General features: G+C 35.7%; 1 protein-coding gene across 5 annotated transcripts in view; it reads right to left on the reverse strand.

Annotated features, from left to right (window-relative positions):
* MYOF (myoferlin) overlaps positions 1-17,865 on the reverse strand; it is a 67,685-nt gene that overhangs the window by 14,936 nt on the left and 34,884 nt on the right. For all 5 annotated transcript variants that reach the window (XM_027672259.1, XM_027672257.1, XM_027672258.1 and 2 more), the window contains 16 exons: positions 16,225-16,417; positions 15,050-15,205; positions 13,937-14,068; positions 12,494-12,657; positions 10,641-10,755; positions 10,416-10,521; positions 8,274-8,416; positions 7,797-7,970; positions 6,474-6,585; positions 5,015-5,092; positions 3,109-3,290; positions 2,858-3,016; positions 2,600-2,698; positions 2,132-2,293; positions 1,451-1,616; positions 754-830 (listed from right to left, as the gene is read on the reverse strand). In XM_027672259.1, coding sequence (XP_027528060.1) covers positions 754-830; positions 1,451-1,616; positions 2,132-2,293; positions 2,600-2,698; positions 2,858-3,016; positions 3,109-3,290; positions 5,015-5,092; positions 6,474-6,585; positions 7,797-7,970; positions 8,274-8,416; positions 10,416-10,521; positions 10,641-10,755; positions 12,494-12,657; positions 13,937-14,068; positions 15,050-15,205; positions 16,225-16,417 — 2,218 coding nt within the window. The remainder of the gene's footprint in view (positions 1-753; positions 831-1,450; positions 1,617-2,131; positions 2,294-2,599; positions 2,699-2,857; positions 3,017-3,108; positions 3,291-5,014; positions 5,093-6,473; positions 6,586-7,796; positions 7,971-8,273; positions 8,417-10,415; positions 10,522-10,640; positions 10,756-12,493; positions 12,658-13,936; positions 14,069-15,049; positions 15,206-16,224; positions 16,418-17,865) is intronic.

Consider the following 17,865-nt stretch of genomic DNA (forward strand, 5'->3'; position numbering starts at 1 on the left):
TTCTGTGCTTCCTTTAACAGAACAGGCCAATCAGAAATTAATGAAAACATCTTCTAGGTAAGGGAAACATTTTACATTCCTAAGAGAATTGAAAATTTTTCCTTGAAAATGCACTGTCAGGAATTTGTTTTCACTAATGTTTCAACTCAAGAATGAAATTCTGCAAGCTAAATTATTTTTTACCTGGCAAGTAAAACTGTATTGTGGTGGTCCCAAAAGAATCAGAGCAGTAAAGATATTCACAAGGCACAACAGAAAAGGAGAGAAGTGTTAGTGCAGATAAAACTGTTTCAGTGGTATTGGGTTTGGATGACTTCAAGGTAAGAGAGACAAAGCCACAGCTCTGGCAAAATGAACGGCTGAAGGTCTGCACCCACCAAAACACACACCTACTTCTAACTCCTTTATCTAGAACTGCTCAGTCTGTGCCAGATTAGGCTGCTCTAACCACCATCAGTGGGCAACTGCTAATGTTCTATCATGTGCTTTCAGTAGCTATTGAACGAGTGAATTAATTCTTAAACCACTGGGTGAACCTTACCAAGCACAAAATGCTATAGTTTGATGTTTACTATATGAAAACAAAGGTTACAGTGATGAACATATTTCCTTTGCTTTTCTGTCACAAAATGCCTTTGTTCCATCTGGCTTTCTAGAAGGTTGCATATGTTTCTGACAGTTTTGCTGTCTAGATAGTTTCTCAGAAATCACAGATCTGAAGAATAAAGTAAAGCATCAAATTTCAAAGATTACCTGAGCTGTTAGCAGTGGCTGTGTGTCTTCCATATCAATTACTGTATCCTGGCGAGGTGCAGCAGAGAGCAGACTAACTGTAAGCCAAAGGTTTTATTAAGGCAATATGGTGTTGGAAATATATCTTACTAAACAGTTTCATCAGATTTGAAATCCAAACAGTCACAGAAGATGTAAAATAATTAATTGGTTATGTGTTTGATACTCTAAAGAAAGCAATTAGATGCCATTTTTTGCTAAAAAGCCACAATATATTTTTGTGCAGGACATGCAAACATTTCTCAAATATATAGACTTTTTAAAAAAAGAGTTAAACTTGGAAAAAATATAGAGGAAAATGTCAGTATTGTATTCAGAGCACTCTTGATGGAATCCTGGGTTGTTACTTTGATACCATTGCCAGGGTAATCTGCAGGTAGTTATTTTTCTAAGTTGACATGAAAGAGGAACTTCTGGGAACTAGCACATCAAGTATAAGACTGGATTTGCTTTTGCATAATGTTTTCTTACGCTACACAGAATTTTGCACTAATTAATACTCTGGTTTAGAGTTTCTTTCTTTCAGACAATATTATCTCCAAATAAGTACACGACATGAGGTAGCTATTCATCACTACAGCATGCAGAGTAAACACTGAAGGTAGGTAATTCTAGCATCACACAAAAAAGTAGAACTTATCATTTTCCAGCTTTCTACCTTTCAGCTGTGGTGCAATGTCCTCTTTAGTAGTGTAGGGGTCACAGCGAAAGCTTTCCAGTAAATCAATAGTACATTGTCCCACGATGGGCTTCCGTCCAAATGGTCTGTGGTCTATTACTTTAATAATGAGAGATGGGCTGTATAACTCCTCTTTTGGCAAAAGCTAAAAATAAAAGGTTAGAGTTTTTTTATAATGCAAACAGAAGAAAACTGAAGAATAGAGATTTCCCCCCTAAATCAGAGTCGTTGCTTCATTTATTTCATATTGAACTACTATGTTCTGCGGCTGTATGGTAAATGAAAACTTCTAACCTTATATTATGAATTAATAAAAATCAGTAAGAACAATTTTAATTGCCCCAAGTCTTGAATTTTCTAGACTCTTGCACAGATCCCATCATAGCAGTAAGAAAGTAGCCACATATCTACAGGTGAATTAATGCCTTTTCAGATAAAAAAATATACATACTGCACTGGATTGTGCATATAAAATTGTACAACTTATCAATGACTGTACAGACACATTTACATGATCTTTATTAGAATTTTCAGGCTCATAAATTGCTTATGGTAAGTCAAAAATGTATGTTTGAGTTCTTCTATTCAGAACAAATCCTTGACCTTTAAAACTATGGAATAACTTATTTTGCTGTAGACAGCTGGTTTTTTGTAACGTACAACTTTCATGAAGAGAACGGAAGACGGAAAGTTCGGTGTCTTTTTGAGGTTTTTGATCACCACAGATTCCACCATTTCACCCCCACATTCCACAATGAGACTCGGAGACATAACAGGTGCCAGTTGGTAGTTTTTCATGTTTCGCAACCCCCAAGCCAGAATCTGTAAAATAAAATCCAATACAAGCAAAAGTGGGAAGAGATATGAATAAGCTTAATATAATACTCAAAAAGTAGGAAGAAAGAAATAAAGTCTTTTAAATAATAAAATCTGACTGGCAAAATATTTCGAGGTTCTAGTTTTAGGAAAGTTAATGGAAACAGTGAAATTCCAAAACACTTAAGGAAGAGAATCCCCCATATTTCTCACTATGATTTTTTAAGTTTTCTTTAAGCAAATACACAAACTTACTGTCTAGAGGATGAGATGATTGTACTTGTATTCAGTTAGTTTAAGAGTAAGCCATACCTCAACAGCAGTGAGTTGAACTACTGGTCTGATTCCTTGAGGTACCATGTAAAGCTTTGGTGCTCTTTGTGATGGAAGAATTGGAAGGTTGGCACCACCCTATTAAGACATAAACACGAATATAAGTTTTTCTTATCTTCCTTAGATGAAATACCTTGCAAGTATTAAGATAGTTCTTCACATACTCTCTCACCTTGAAAGGATATATAATGTATCATATTATATTACACATACACACACACGAAAAGAAACATATACCTTGTCTCTCAAAATAAGTTCTGCAGCAAAAAGAATGTCTCCACTAGCTTTGCCATTATTTGTTACAGGATACCAGAGCAGTTTTGGTGTGATGTCATCTTCTGGGATTAACTTGACCATGGGGGAACAAACACTTCTTCCAAGGAATTCATCTTTACCCTGCAACCAAAAATAGCAATCACAGCCATTAATGTATTCTCAACCAATATAAATAAATAATAAAGCAATCTGTGTAAAAGGATTTCACCTACCACTTGGTCACTGTCAAAAAGTTCAATAACAACTTTAGGTGGGTTTTGAGCTACTGTCTGTGGGTCCCCATAGATCTCAATTTCATTAAATATGAGAGTTTGGTCCCATGTAGGATTTAGAGTTGAATGAATGATCTCAGTTGTTTTGCTTTGATGGAGGAAAGAAACGTGAGCATACGGATCTGAAATATCATACAAAGATTAAAAGCACAGAGTTACATACAAACAAAACCCCATCAAGTCATAAAGCACACAATCACAATTTTAATCAAATACAGTATGTTCTTTTTTTGTGTTGTTACCAGCTCTAAGCCATTCTGTGTAAAACAAAAACAAACACATATACGTACTTTGCATTTAATAGAGCAATTTCCATTTGATTACTAAATCGCTTCCTTTACACAAGTCTTAACAGAGTAATACATGAAAATGATAAAATATTTTATAAATCAGAAAGAGAACCTGAAAACTAAAATGAAACATTGTCTATACTAATCTCCTCTTAAATCTTGTCTGTAGAAACTCTTTTTTATTGTCTCCATTGATATATAGCCTCATAAATAATACAAAGAAATAATTCTAGTTCTGACTAGTTGCCAAACAACAAATTCTCCCAGGCTATATAGCTCAGATCAATCTTTGGTTTCAAACATGCTTATTTATAGCAATCTCTTCTTGTGAAACAGCTGAATGATTAAAGTGGTCTAGGCCCAGTGTTTGGCAGGTCTTTAAATCATCAAGAGCTCTGTAGAAGGTATCTGATGATGGTCATTGATGTTTCCTGTATAAATTGCAATTACTAAGGATTCAAGGCAATTTTAAAGGTTATCTTTAGGTCAGTTTCAATAGCTTCTGACTAAGTACCTGATCAGAGTTTTACAAAATTTGGCTAACTCTTCAAGCTAATTTTAGAGAAAATAAAATGCAGATGAGCTAGTTTATGTATGACTGCATATGAGGTGCCTGTCCTGAATTACACATATGAAAATTAGAGGCATTTATTATTGTGTGTATTGCTTTTAAGTGCTGCATAGTGAAGTAAGACCAAATACACACAGGCAATTATATGAAACCTTCCTCATTTCAGAAAATAGCACTAAAATATGTATAGCGCTATATCTTCTGTAACAAGTGCATTACATTTACTCAAATATTACTTAAAACAGGGAGAAAAGGATGCAAATGGAGGATAACGGGGAAAGAAAATTCATTTCAGCTTTATCTTTTGCTGAACTTCCTTAAAGGAAGTGTAAAGTCTTATTCTTACAGAATCTAAGTTCAATTTGCTCTCCGACTTCACAGTGAAATTTTGCAAAAATTGAATCTTTGATAAACCTGGGTATTAGCTTGACCACAAAGATGCCAAATGAATACAATGCTGTTGGAATACCCAAGAGCTGGAAATAAAAAGGCAAGCAGTACACATTTATAAACGAAAAAAAGCCATGCTTTTTAGTAAGGCACAATGTAGTTCTTCTACAAGTTCATCTCCATAATGAATTAATATAAAAAAACTGAACACTGAGAGGCAGTTGGTGATGTGACAGCCATCCAGCTTTCTTCATCCTTGCTTTTGTGCAAGCTTCCTGCACAAAAAGACTACACGTAGACTTTGGTTAGAAGAAGAAACTAAGGCAAAAGGAGGGGACTGGTCATGGAAAATTCAGACCTTATTTGAAATCCCATTCCCTTACTGAGTATTCATTGGCAGCAACAGGGACTGCACACATAGAACACTGCATTTTTGGTTGCTTCTGGGGCAGTACTAACCAATCTGAGATCATACCTAACAAAGCTGAGACTTTCTTTACAGTGCAGTTTTAGTAGCTGGGACCTACACACAAACCTTAAGATGTTCTACAGCTAAATCAAGTTATTGGTTCATGGCAAAAGGATTTTTCCATACCTGAAAAACTGTCTTTGTCTAAAGCCATGAGGTTTCTTGCCTGGTAGACGTAACAGCGAAGGTGGTAAGTATATACTCCTGTATCAAATAAATAAAAACAGTTCAAGTGCATTATACAGGCTTCTTTTCTGTAATGAAGACATTTTGAGTTTATTCAAATGCCTTACACATTTTAACACAAGAATTGTAGTAACATTTTTGGTTTTCTTGTGACAGGTATATTAATACCAATGAGTTAGCACCTGAGAACATCTGTTCCAACACAAAGCAGAAATCAAAAAGCCTACTAATGCTATTTGGGCTTTTTTTGCCATATGATCATCTAAAAATCCTTGTACTCAAAAACTCCTGTTTGAAACAGTGGGACAATCTAGCTCATCCAAAGAGAATCAACAACTGGGCACTCCTGTGCTTAATTTATATATTCACTACAGCACTTCCAGGGACCTGAGCTCTTAGCTCTAGAAAATTATCCCAATTGCAACTGTGTCTCTTGAACTAAAACATTAAAAAAAAAATAAAACACTGCAGGTAAGGTGGAATAACTTTAAAAGAAGATGTGAGAGTTGCCCAAACCCAGGACAGCGTGTGGTGCAGTTACTACAGCTTTTCTTTAAAAGACATCTAACCCTTTCAGCCCTTGAAAAAATCTGAGCCACTCATAGCCTCATTGAGCTGAAACCTCTGAACTCTGGCAGGAGAAGGTGTCATTTTCCTCCAACTGTGGTCTTTATTAAAAAGCAACTGCAATAATTTTCCTCAGGTTCTAAAAGATTTAAGATTTAGGCACCCATTCCCAGCAGGGAAATCAAGTTCTGCAGAGTCCAAATAAAGACAAATGTTCCAGTCAGAGCTCCTCAAAAAGGATTTTAGATTTCAGGATTGGCCTCTATTCCTGTTAACTAGCACTGGTGGCTCCCATCTCAGTGTCCCTGCTTTTGTGAATCACATTACAGTGATTACAAGGCATTTAAAACCAATCCAGGTTGGCAAAGTTACAGTTTTGTTCACTTTGCCAACTCAACTACATGGTACTGCTTCCTCTGGAGCAGGCATTGTCTGACCCTGCACTGAGCTGGTTAAGTGAGCTAAAACAACAAAAAACTGACTGTATATACATCATCTCTGTTGCATTAGCTCCCTGCATTGTCATCGAGGGACTCCAATGCTAAAGATGCATCATTTAAGACAGTGTAAATTCAGGTGCTGCAATAGTTAGCTTTAGAATTCCTGTCCCATACAGGTTTTAAATATGGCTGTGTGACAGTGAACTAAAACATCAAAATGACTAACTGTAATTTTTATTTTAATAACCTAAATAGGGCCCAATCAGGAATCTGATAGTCATTTTAACAGAAGGCATATAAAGGTAGATGCAAAATGCAAAGAATTATGATTCCGTTCGAAACCAGGGAGAAACAGATATGATTTTTAAGAAAGGAATTGTTAAAGAACCTACTGTCAAAGTGGCAGGAAACAAGCGGTGTATTGGCACCAAACACCTTTGTAGCTGAGTCCTTGGTTTTGTCAGAACTCTTTCCTTCTCCATCATCAACACTGGTGTCTGCTCCCTGAAGTTATATATAGAAAAAAGTTATTGAGTATTTACAAACATAGAAGGAATCTGAGAGAAGAGGACTGTGCGTGTGAATCTATGGGTTTCAGTCTCTCCTCCAGGGCAAGGAGAAATTTACTTCTGTGAGTAAACGTACTTTAAGATGTTCACTCATGTCCAAAGGTCATTTCCTGTTGCCATTGAAGCTGTGCAGAAATGATATCCCACCATTTCATCTTACTTCCAGGACGTCTCATTTCTGGAGTTACACTAGCTACCTCTCAGCTCAGACTGAAGGAGACGTTGCAGGTGTCCTGCACTGCACTGTTGCAGAGAATTGCTCTAAGGTTTTATCCAAGCAATAGCCCAGGAAGTACAGTCATAAGCAAAACTGATATAGGAATTATTAAACTCTGTGAAACCAAATTAAGTGGAAAAAGAAAATGCTCTCAATGAATCCTTGGTCATCATTTGATGTAAAAAAGAGAAACAAACCAAGAAAAAAGTGCAAACTGTTGTTAATGCTAAACAATCAGATTCAGAAGTCCTATATATTTTATAAAACAAAGTAGCCTTCTCACATGATTTGCTGCAATTTGTATTTTGGTAAATAGAGCTTATCTGTGAAGTTGTGTAACCTGAAAACTTGAGGAATAATTTCATTCTGGTCATCTATTTGTGACGTGACATATGACATTCTGGCTTCTCCAACACCTGCTCTCCTTTCTTGTGTTTGGTTGTTTATACATGCAAATACTAATCAGGGGCAGCTGTTTCAGTGCCTGTTGTTTGTTGTGCTGATGTTAATATATCTAAATTATGTGCATGAAAATCTTGAACTACCTTTTCACCTTACTTGTTTTTACTTAAAGAAGGCTTATTTAGTAATTTGGCCTTTTGCTCTAAATCTCATGTAATGCAGTAAAAAAAAATATTTGAAAAATAAAGTAATAAATACAATCAAAAGTAAATATAAAATATATAAATTATACATAATATCTAATATTTTCTATGCAATATAAAATATAAAAAAAATACTAATACAAGAGCCTCTACTCCAACTTTAATGGTCCCCTTCAAACTTTAAATAATTTAAAAAATATAAACTGTATTAGTTTCTTAGTTACATATCAGTCTAACAATTTAAGAATGACTGATATACTTGTTTATTTACTGTGAATTAACAGTTTGACCTTTGAAAGACTTTTTTGATACTTTATCCCTTACCAAAGCACCTTCAAGTTTAAAGATAGCTGCAGCACCATGTGTCTCTGAGGGAGCCATTTTTCGTCTCCATCGTCTTCGACGGAAAGTATCAGAACTGCGTTGTTTCCAGTGAAATTTCCAGCCAATCAAGGAAGCATATTCCCATCCTTCTTGATCTTCATATGATGACACTCCCTAGAAGACATAAATTCTTGTTATCCACAATGTCGTATGACTGCAATGAAAAAAAGCAGCACTTGCTCTGGCAGGCCTAAAATTCCCCTTATAAACCAAAGCTAACAACATCAATTTACAAAAAGATAAAGAAAAGGAATATAATGAAAACATAAAAGGTTGTTCTAGACTTTTTTTGTTTGGTATTACATTTTTTCTTTACTCAGGAAATGAGAAATTCATGTAGATTTTTTTTTTTTTAAAAAAAGGAAACTTAAACTGTTACAATGTGCAAGTCCCTGACTGGATCTCTCTTTTGCTTACCCTTCCTGCTGTTACTGGTTCAGGTAGATCCCTCCTACGTCTCCGCACCAGTCTTCGTCGTCGATGTGTGTGGTACATTTTTTCTGCAGCAACCCATGACTTGGGCTTAGTGTCTGGAGGAATAGTAATTCCATATTCCCATCCTAAAATAGAATTGATTAGTTGGTATATTTTCAGAAATAGAAGCAAGATACAAAGAAGAAAAGCATGGGAAACAGAGTGACTGTACCTAAAGGTACAGTCTGTACCAGACTGTAAAGAATGAAGCTTTATCACACAAGACTATTCAGCATTGCAGAACCTAAATGTCCAATAGCCAGGGGGCAACTGATGACCTTTTAAGGATGCTAATATATGTGACAATAAAAATCTCAATATTAAAATTGTTACAATATATTTCAAGTTCTTTTCTTCTCATTCTTGTTTTTTTTCAAATGTTGATATCACATTTTCTTGCTTCACAACAGGAAAAACTCATCTTTAACTTTAAATAAGAGTTGAATGTTCTGTGCACTCTTGTAACTCCAGCAGCTTGGCACTTAAAGGAACACCAACTATATGAACTCTGATCATAAAACTTTAAGAATTGGTAAACCTGTTATTGTATTTTGACTATGTATTATAATTCATTGGCCAAATATCTAGGACTCAGACTTTAATTTAAAGTCATCTCATTAAAACATTACTGCAGACTCCTAACAGAGGTTCTGGTTAAGATAGATATCAATACTCTAAGATAAAGAAAAGATTTTTTTTCTATCCTAATAGCTAGCTATTTCACTTATATTTAAAAGCAGTAACTACTTGAGAGTTTTCAGCTGTTTTAGAACAAATAAAAATTCATTATGGTTTTGCAAAATTCTGGGCTTTCCAGAATCTCCCAAGATCTTCCCTTTTGTTTTCATTATTCATTTTCAAACCACCAAACCAATCTCCTGTAAATATTTTGCTATGATACATTGTCTTTTCCTACTGCTGTAGAATCCAAATTATGGCCTTATAAGGTTGTTTATATCACAACTTTCTAAGCTGGTAGCAGTTTTAATTTAGTGTAAGTAACAAGCATATGGAAGTCAAAGTAATGCCAGGAAAATGGTGCACTTAGGATTTTCTAACCTCATCAGGATAGCAGTACATCTAATCTGAAAAACTCTGTCTAGGAGCACCAGACTCTTCACAAAAAGACTTTGAAGTCTTTTTTCATTTCATAATTGCCTAAGAATCAGTTGCACACTGCCTGTTTCATCCTGATCAGTCCTGCATGTCTCTCTTCCCACACAAATTCAGTGCAGTTATTTTGCTCTCAGCAATACGGGAATCCTTCACACACGCGTGTGGTATGTGACCAACACAAACAGGTTCCTCACTTCTTTTAGTCCCCAGACCTCCTGATTCACTTCTTAGCATTGTTTGGCAACTCATCACACAGCTAAAGGCTCCCAGGTAAATTACTCGAAAGATCCAAATCTAGCTTTGCCACATATTCTTGGTGCAATTACAGAGGTTTCATGTCTCAAGTTTTGAACTTCTCTAAAAAATCTCAGTTACTGCTACTTATCCATGTCTTATAGGCCCAATTGTAACCACTGGACTGCATTAAGACCAGACTCGCAAAAAGTGTTCTGGAAACTTATTTAAAAAAAGGGTGGATTCTATTTCCAAGCCCTCTGTTTATACACACAGCTTTCCCAGGTGAAACCTCTCATGTTAATAGACTGTTGTTTGCATCAACCTTCACTTTTTAAGTTGTCAAAGCTTTTGGCTCAATATTGTCATCTGCTGCTGTAGTTAAGACTAACATACAGCTTCTTAGACTATGAGATTCTCTAGTAAGCACTTATAAATGCATTTATTATGTATCCTGTACAAAATAGCTTTTGATCTAAAAGAGACTCAATGAGAATGGTGACTTTGGTGGAACAGTGATTAAAATGGAAATAGAAACAGATGCAGACACTGAACACTTTCTCAAGGTCATTTAATCTGATTCCTTAAGCAACTGTGATCCAAATATTTCCTTGATACTTTTCCACGGGGCAACCACTATCATGCCCAGGATATTGCCACAGTCTTGATGTACATCATCCTTCAGTATTAACAACAGATTTTCCTAATTATCAGCAAATAAACAGTAAATCTTACCATGCTCATCCACTGCTCGATTTAGATCAGATTTCCAAGCATCATCTTCCCACATCCATCCCAGTGGACATGTGAACTCACGTGGGGGTGGAGCTTTTTCTCCATTCTTTTATGTAGGGAAAACATAACAGTTCTGTGCATTAATAGAGCAAATACACTGTGTAGCAAAGCATAGAACTCCTTCTCTTAAATCTTTATTTATCCAGTGAAAACTTTAAGTCTCACCACATCTGTGTAACTCTCTTCAGATGCTTTCCATTCCCCTCCAGGATAGCGACTCTCATTTTCATATACTTCATCAGTAAACTCAGTATGACCAGCATCAGCTTCAGTCAACAAACTGCACATCCAAAACAAATATAATAATAAATAAAAAATATTTTAGTTCACTACAGAGAAACATATAGAAAAAAAGCACAGAACATGCACACACGGTGGTATTCTGGATTTCCATCTATATGAGGAACACTTATTTCCTTAGAATGTCTTTCTCAAACTGAAGCAACTCCAGTAGTAGTAAGCAACAACAGGAACATTACCCATAAATATGAGTGACTAGCATGAATATTTTAACTGCTGTATTATTCAGGATCTGTTTTTAATATGTCCTCTTGAAAAAAGAAAAAACAACATATATTTAAGTGTAGGAAACCCCGGACTGTGTATGGCAGTTACATGTGTCTCTAAGGTGCATGCATCTATGCATGCACCAAAATTTGGCAATGTACTTACATTTGTTTCCCTTTATGCTGTTGACAAGGCAAGCGATCAGCTGGCTAGTATTTTCTAATTTGCAAATAAAAGAAATGAGGGAACAGTAAATCAATCAAAAGCCTTTTGCTTTCCCTCAGTGGTTCACTGCAGTTCAGAACGTGCTGAAGTGTGTTCTACACTGCCATTTGCTGGCCAAATACAGCCAGGCAGATCTTCTCCCAGTAAAAGCAGATGCATGGCAAAACCATGCATTTCAACAGGAGGGGTTTTTCCATTGTCTGAGAAAATATCTCCATGTTATTGCTTTTCTTCATGTCAGATTATTCACTGAAATAAAAGCTATCAATTTAATATGAAAAAACCCCCATCCATTCATACCTATGACAGATACAATTTTAAAATTAATCAAATAATAGCATACATTTTTCCTGCATGGTTATTCTATAGCAACGGTTCTGTATTTTTTTCACCATCGTGACACAAGAATTTAAAATAAGGTGAATATTTTCTTTTAAGAAAGAAGAAAATAGTCTCTTTCTCACGCTGGCTTTTGTTTATGAAAAAAATAATGTACCCAGTCTGGTTTAAAGTGTGGCAACACAGCTGAACTGGCACAACTCCAGAGCTGAAAACCTTTGACAGAGAAAGACTGACCCTGTTAGAGCTGGGGGAGAACTGACACCTCATGAATTTGGTCTGCCAGGGGAGGAGTTGTCATATGGCACCACAACCTTAGAATCTGAAAACAACTCCTACCTTGAGTCAGTTTGAGAAATTACTTCCATCAGTTGTTGAACGATGGAACTTCTCAATATTTAATGAAATAAACACAAAAAACCATCCAGCATATGTGAACCACCACACAAATGCTGTGATGATGTTGCTACAACACGAATCGAAGCTTTATACTGAGTGTCAGGGTTAAGCTTCTACCTAGGGAAGACCCAGAAATCCAAGGGTCTTGTCTGAAACAATCACAGCAGGATCTCTGAATCTCACACAGACACACACAAACCTCACAGTAGCTTTCTAGGCATGAAATACTATTATTATCCCTTTTACAAAGATGAGGCACCAAGACCCAGAGAATATAAGCAATATAGCCAACATGATATGGGGACCACTAAACCATAACCTGGTTCCTAGGAAATGGATGCATTCTTTCTGTTGCCTGTTTTATTTCACTTTTTTAAAAGGGTTATGTTAATTTCAGTGTTATTAACTAGCTTTGACTATCGGCTGTTTTTTCTATCATAGAATGTTCAACTTAAAATTTCCTTCTAAGCGAAAAAAATATAGAGGAGGTTTTAGTCTAGACTACAAATGTCTTTATTGCTGTCCACATAAAATTAAAAAAATCTGACCTTCTTTCAGGATCAATCATCCATTCTCCTTCCCACTCCCAGCCTTTTGGGGGTAGAAAGTACTCTTTTTTCAGTTTGATTTTTCCTGTGACATCAGAAAACTTGTGGCGACCAACAAGTCCTGAGGTACCCCACTTTCCAAAAAGGAAAGCCTGATTTTCATACTGTGTGGGAAGAAAGTAAAAATCAAATTATTATTTAGGAATAATAAACAAATATTTCTGTAAATTTTACAAATGAAACATTTCCTTTCTCTGAAGTTAAGTACTCCATTTCTCCATTACTCTGCAATGTCGTCATTGACTTCTTTCTTTAATTTTCTTCCATGCTGCCTGGTAAAGCAAATCTTCTCAATTTATTGCCTCTCTACAACTACATTCAAGCTTCCTCAAAATTAAAGCTCTGTTAAATAAAATATTGTTATATTATTCAAACAAGTTCCTTCTGTTCCTTAATTGCGTGATTCTGTCATTCTTTTCCATCTCAAATCTCCTCCTATATAAAATATCTTATTTTGTAACACAGAAAAGTGTTATCATAGTAGCTACCAGGGGCATGATTCTGATGTCAGCACAGTTTATATAGCCTACTTCCCTTCCTGAGATTATTTGTAATTTATGATGGTCTTGAGTTTTCTGCTCATATTCCTGTAAAATTGTTGGACTGCTGTATGAAGAGCAAAAAATGAGATATTCAATAGTATCTCAAACTCTATACTTAAAAAATGGCTTTGAACACCCATTGCTTCAAGCAACTTACTACAGCACTACTAAATATTTAAGCATAACTGCAATGGTGACACCATTGTAAAAATGTCTTGTTTCATTAGCTATTTTACTGATATTGGATTATATGCACCATTGGGTGATGTGACACATAAAAGACACCTGCCACTTACCATTACCATTCAAAATCTCTATTATATGCTGTGGGACTATTTCAAGCATTTTTATTCTTACCTCTTACCTTTGAAATGTGATTATAACATAGCCTTTTGTCATCAAAATCTTCTGGTTTTGACCAGTTTTCCTGTAGCAGTAAATTTTCCACTGCTACAAAAGAACCATTATTAAGCAAAACCACTTGTATTCAAGTATAATTTGTAGAAGTGAAGAAGCAATCAAAAGAAAAGGGTTACTCCCATGCCAAAACATAATGGTCTAGATCCCAATCTTAATTACACTGATAAAAATCTAAAATAAATGTCTTTGAAATCACTGTAGTTAACCAGATTTGTACCTGATTAACCAGTTCAGAGTCTGGTCTGCTAAGCACAATGGACTTGATCATTAATTGCCTCAAATGGGGTCTACTTGTTTCGTTATAATAAATACTACTCTACCTTTCTGTCCAGCATGCAAAGAAATTCAAAAGAGCTCCAATTGCATTGAATTCCTTATATTCATGTCCAAGTTTAAAGTAAAAAAGCAATGATGGACATACCATTTCAGCAAAAACACTGAATGTTCCCTCTGCAAAGCTATTAAACTTCTTTTCCACTGCACTGAGCCCAAGCCAAATGTTAATTCGCAACTCTGCAGGCATTTTGACATCTTTTGTCTTGTCCTGTGGGTACTGGCACACAAACAAAAATGTTATTCTTTGTTATGTTATGCAGGTATTGTAGATTTCAGTAAAACATATATAACAACATAGAGATATGAGTAATAATATGTGATTTATTTATCACTTCCTGTACTGCTTTTTCTCAAAAGCCAGTAATAAACAGTCCAGTAAGGAAACATTCTTTAAATAATACCTGCCTTGGGTATGTAAAAACCAAACATAATAACAGTAGTATCATCCCTGTTCCTGTATATTCTCTCCCAAGTTTTACTCAACGAGATTTTAATTTTGACAATAACTTCATTGTTGATGTTAGAGTGTCTTGCCAGGAGACTCTGGAAAGGCAGAGGTGCATTGGGATGGTTCACTACACACTGAATCAATGCATGATAAGGGGGCTTGCAAAGAACCATGAAGGTACAGGCTTGTCTGCATTGAAGCATATTCAATATAACCATTACTACATTGACAAACTCTAAGTGCTATTGTTTTACAGTCAGATTGCTTTTTTTCAGGTTTATTTCAGTTGAAGATAATATAAACTTAAATGGAGAAAGGTATTTCTATTCAAGAGTAAGACTCAATTCAGAGAGACATAACTTCTGGGTATAGACATGCTCTGTATTACTTGCAGAAAACCACCAAAAACTTTGAATGCGTTTTTGGAACTTCTCTGACACACTTATGATTCCCTCTGAAAGTCTACATGCATATCTAACCCGGAAATACCAACAGTAACACTTTAAAAGTCCTGTCACAAGTTTGTGCTCTTTCAGAAAAGCCTCAGAGATCAAGGGCAGTCTGGTTCTAACTGGCTTATGATGAATTTACATTTTCTGTGATATTTTGAAGTTACATGCAGTTGGCTTTTAATCTGTCCTGAGTTTTGATATCTCATTTTTCATAGTTTGTTTGCATGTTTCATGCTCATGTCAGAGGGCATCTCAGTTTAGGGAGTTAATTATTTCTTAAGAAGAAAAAAAAAAGTACCTTTAAAAAGATTGTTTGGGTCTTTCCACAATATTTACCAGATGATTCAGGGCTCGTTGTGGAATACAGCACTTGGTGTGCGGGAACACGAGCATAGGCCAGTCTTTTCTCCCCTCGGATCATCCATATGATTACATCAGGCATACTGTTCTGTGGCTGCAGGTTATTTGTGGGGAAAGGAAAGATAAGAATAATAATTAATAGAACATTAAGCTAATCTAGTCCTTAGAAAACAGAAACATAAATTAGGATTTATGTAAAAGAATTTATCAGTAAGAATCAACAATTGCCATGAATTTATTATAGATAGAGGAAATTGCTTTACTTTGCAAGTAAAGCAAGACATAATTCTAAAAGAATCATAAAAGATACCATTGAGATTTTTGGAAGGCAAGTAAGTTCTATTAAAAAAACAGTTCTTATGTATTTTGTAACTTTTTCTAGAGACATTTTTTACCTCAATCCTTTTATGGCAACTATAGTGACTGATCCCAAATGCTAATGCATCTTACTGACCTGCTACCTATTTAAGTGCTTGTGATGCTTCCATATTAAGGGTATATCATCGTAAGACTTTAACAGAAGACATAAACCACCTAATATCTTTTTGCAGTTTGTGCACATTTTTATGCTAGCTGCAAGTCTGCTCTTTTTTTTAATCAGTATCTTTTCAGAGCAGAAGCAACAAATCAAAAATTTCTACAATGTTGTGACAACCAGTTATGAGATAGCAGAGGTGAAACCAGGAAATGTTGCTGAAAATTTAAAAAACACAGAAACAAAGAGATTTAACTCTGTTAGAAGTTGATTTCTATGGCTAACAAGCTGTGGAAAGACAACATATATCCTGCAGTCCCTGAACCAGCAACGTGACTTGCAATTCTGGAAGAGAGGAAAGGACAAAATACAATCACTTTAAACAGAATAGAGTCTATTCCATAAACCACAGAGTGTTCATTACCCAACACACCTTCTCAGTGAAGACAGGTAAAATACAAGAACATTATGTTTACGTAAATCTTAATTACAGAGGGGAACATGTTTACTTTCACAGCATAAAAAATTACTTTCCTAAGGAGAGCAGATACTGCTTGATCAGCAGTGAACTTTACAACTATTTGTGTTAGACAGGTATTGCTAAACTAACTGAATCACCAGTACTGTGTAGCACTAACCTCTTCACTGAGTTGCAGTAATTTATCCAACCAGTCCTCAATTTCTGTCAGAGTGGCTTTCACATCAGTAGCTTCATTTCTCATCCTTGCTGCTGCTTCTCCAATCTGCTTGAGAGACTTGAGGCGCAGTTTTTCTATCTGAGTGTCAAGGACTGTAATATTAGATTTGCCTTCTATGAGAGGAAATGGTTTACTGAAAACAGAATATTAATTATGGTTAATAACCTTAGTGGATTTCATTTAGTCACACACTGAATACAGACATGCAAACAGAGGCAAGAGATTGAGTGCCACTTTTTCCTGCTATTGAAAACCACTGGAAGAGTGCTATAGCATTTATTTCTGCAGAGATTTCCACCTGACAAAGTGTTTACAGCAAGGGAAATGGTGTACTTAAATACAGAAACACGAAGGTGGAACAGCTTGATGTGTATGCTTTAAAGCAATTGCTGCTAACCAAACCAAGCAAAATCCATTTCCCTGTATATTCACATTAAAAAAATTATTGTCTCAGAATGTACATCTCAAAAATGAAATCAATGCCTTCAGACCAAGATTAGGTTTTTTTCCGTCAATGGAAATTGTAAATTCTCAGAAACTCAATATACAAATACAGCTCTTGTCTATGACTAGACTTATCTAACCCTCTGGCATGAAAACATCAAAGAACTCTCAAAAAAATCCATGGCATAGAACTTCTGAGTCACTAGAGGGCAGAGTAACTACTCAATGGAACCAAGAAATCATAGAAGCATAAAATATCCTGAGTTGGAAGGGACCCACAAGGATCGTTGAGTCTGCGCTCTGCACAGGACAACCCCAAAAAATCACACCATGAGTCTGAGAGCATCACAGTAAAAACAAGGAGAAATGAGCTTTTTTGAGTTGGAGGAGGTTTGAGGAAAAGGAAGCTTTTCAAAGACCAGTGATGGTATCCCTTTAACAGAGTTCACTAGGAAGTCTTTAATATGATCCTTTAGAAAAAGTGTAAAAATTTTCGAAGACACTGTCTAGTTTGAAAAGACTGACTGTTCTTTGACCTACTTTTAATGACATGCTATGCACTTCTAAGGGTTTTGATTCTGTAAAACCTTGATACTGACTATGGTGCCTTCCACTGCACTTCATTCTACTAATCTGAATGCAAGTGCTGTCTGTCCTCAGTGCAAGTACTTACACATAAATCAAATATACCTGATCAGAAATTCCAGAAAGTAACCTCATTTTAGGTTTAAGTAGTGCACTGAAAACTCTCTCAAACTCCTATCTCATTTAAAATTTAGCATGAGAAGGAAAAATCTGCTATGAATTCAACACAAGGAATTATGTCTTTGACAGAGGTTTTATGAGCTGAAAAAACCCATTGTATCCCATGAACAACAGGAAGATCATTTGGTGGATATATCTAGGTGCTAATGCTCCATAATTGTTGAGTGATATTTTATAAAATAATGGACTGAATTAATAACAGTGCAGAGATGTGCCAGGTTGATGAGCTGACCTGAAGTTCCCACACTCACTAGATGGCTCCAGTGCCCTTCACATTTTGCTTTCCTAGAGTATGTCAGTTCTTCCTGCTTTCTTCCAGATCACAGCAGGTATTCTATGAAGTTACTAGTTTATATTTAGACATAAGCTTTC

This window comes from Neopelma chrysocephalum, unplaced genomic scaffold (assembly GCF_003984885.1).
Source record: "Neopelma chrysocephalum unplaced genomic scaffold, ASM398488v2 Primary Assembly neopelma1_97390, whole genome shotgun sequence".
Classification (NCBI taxonomy): domain Eukaryota; kingdom Metazoa; phylum Chordata; class Aves; order Passeriformes; family Pipridae; genus Neopelma; species Neopelma chrysocephalum.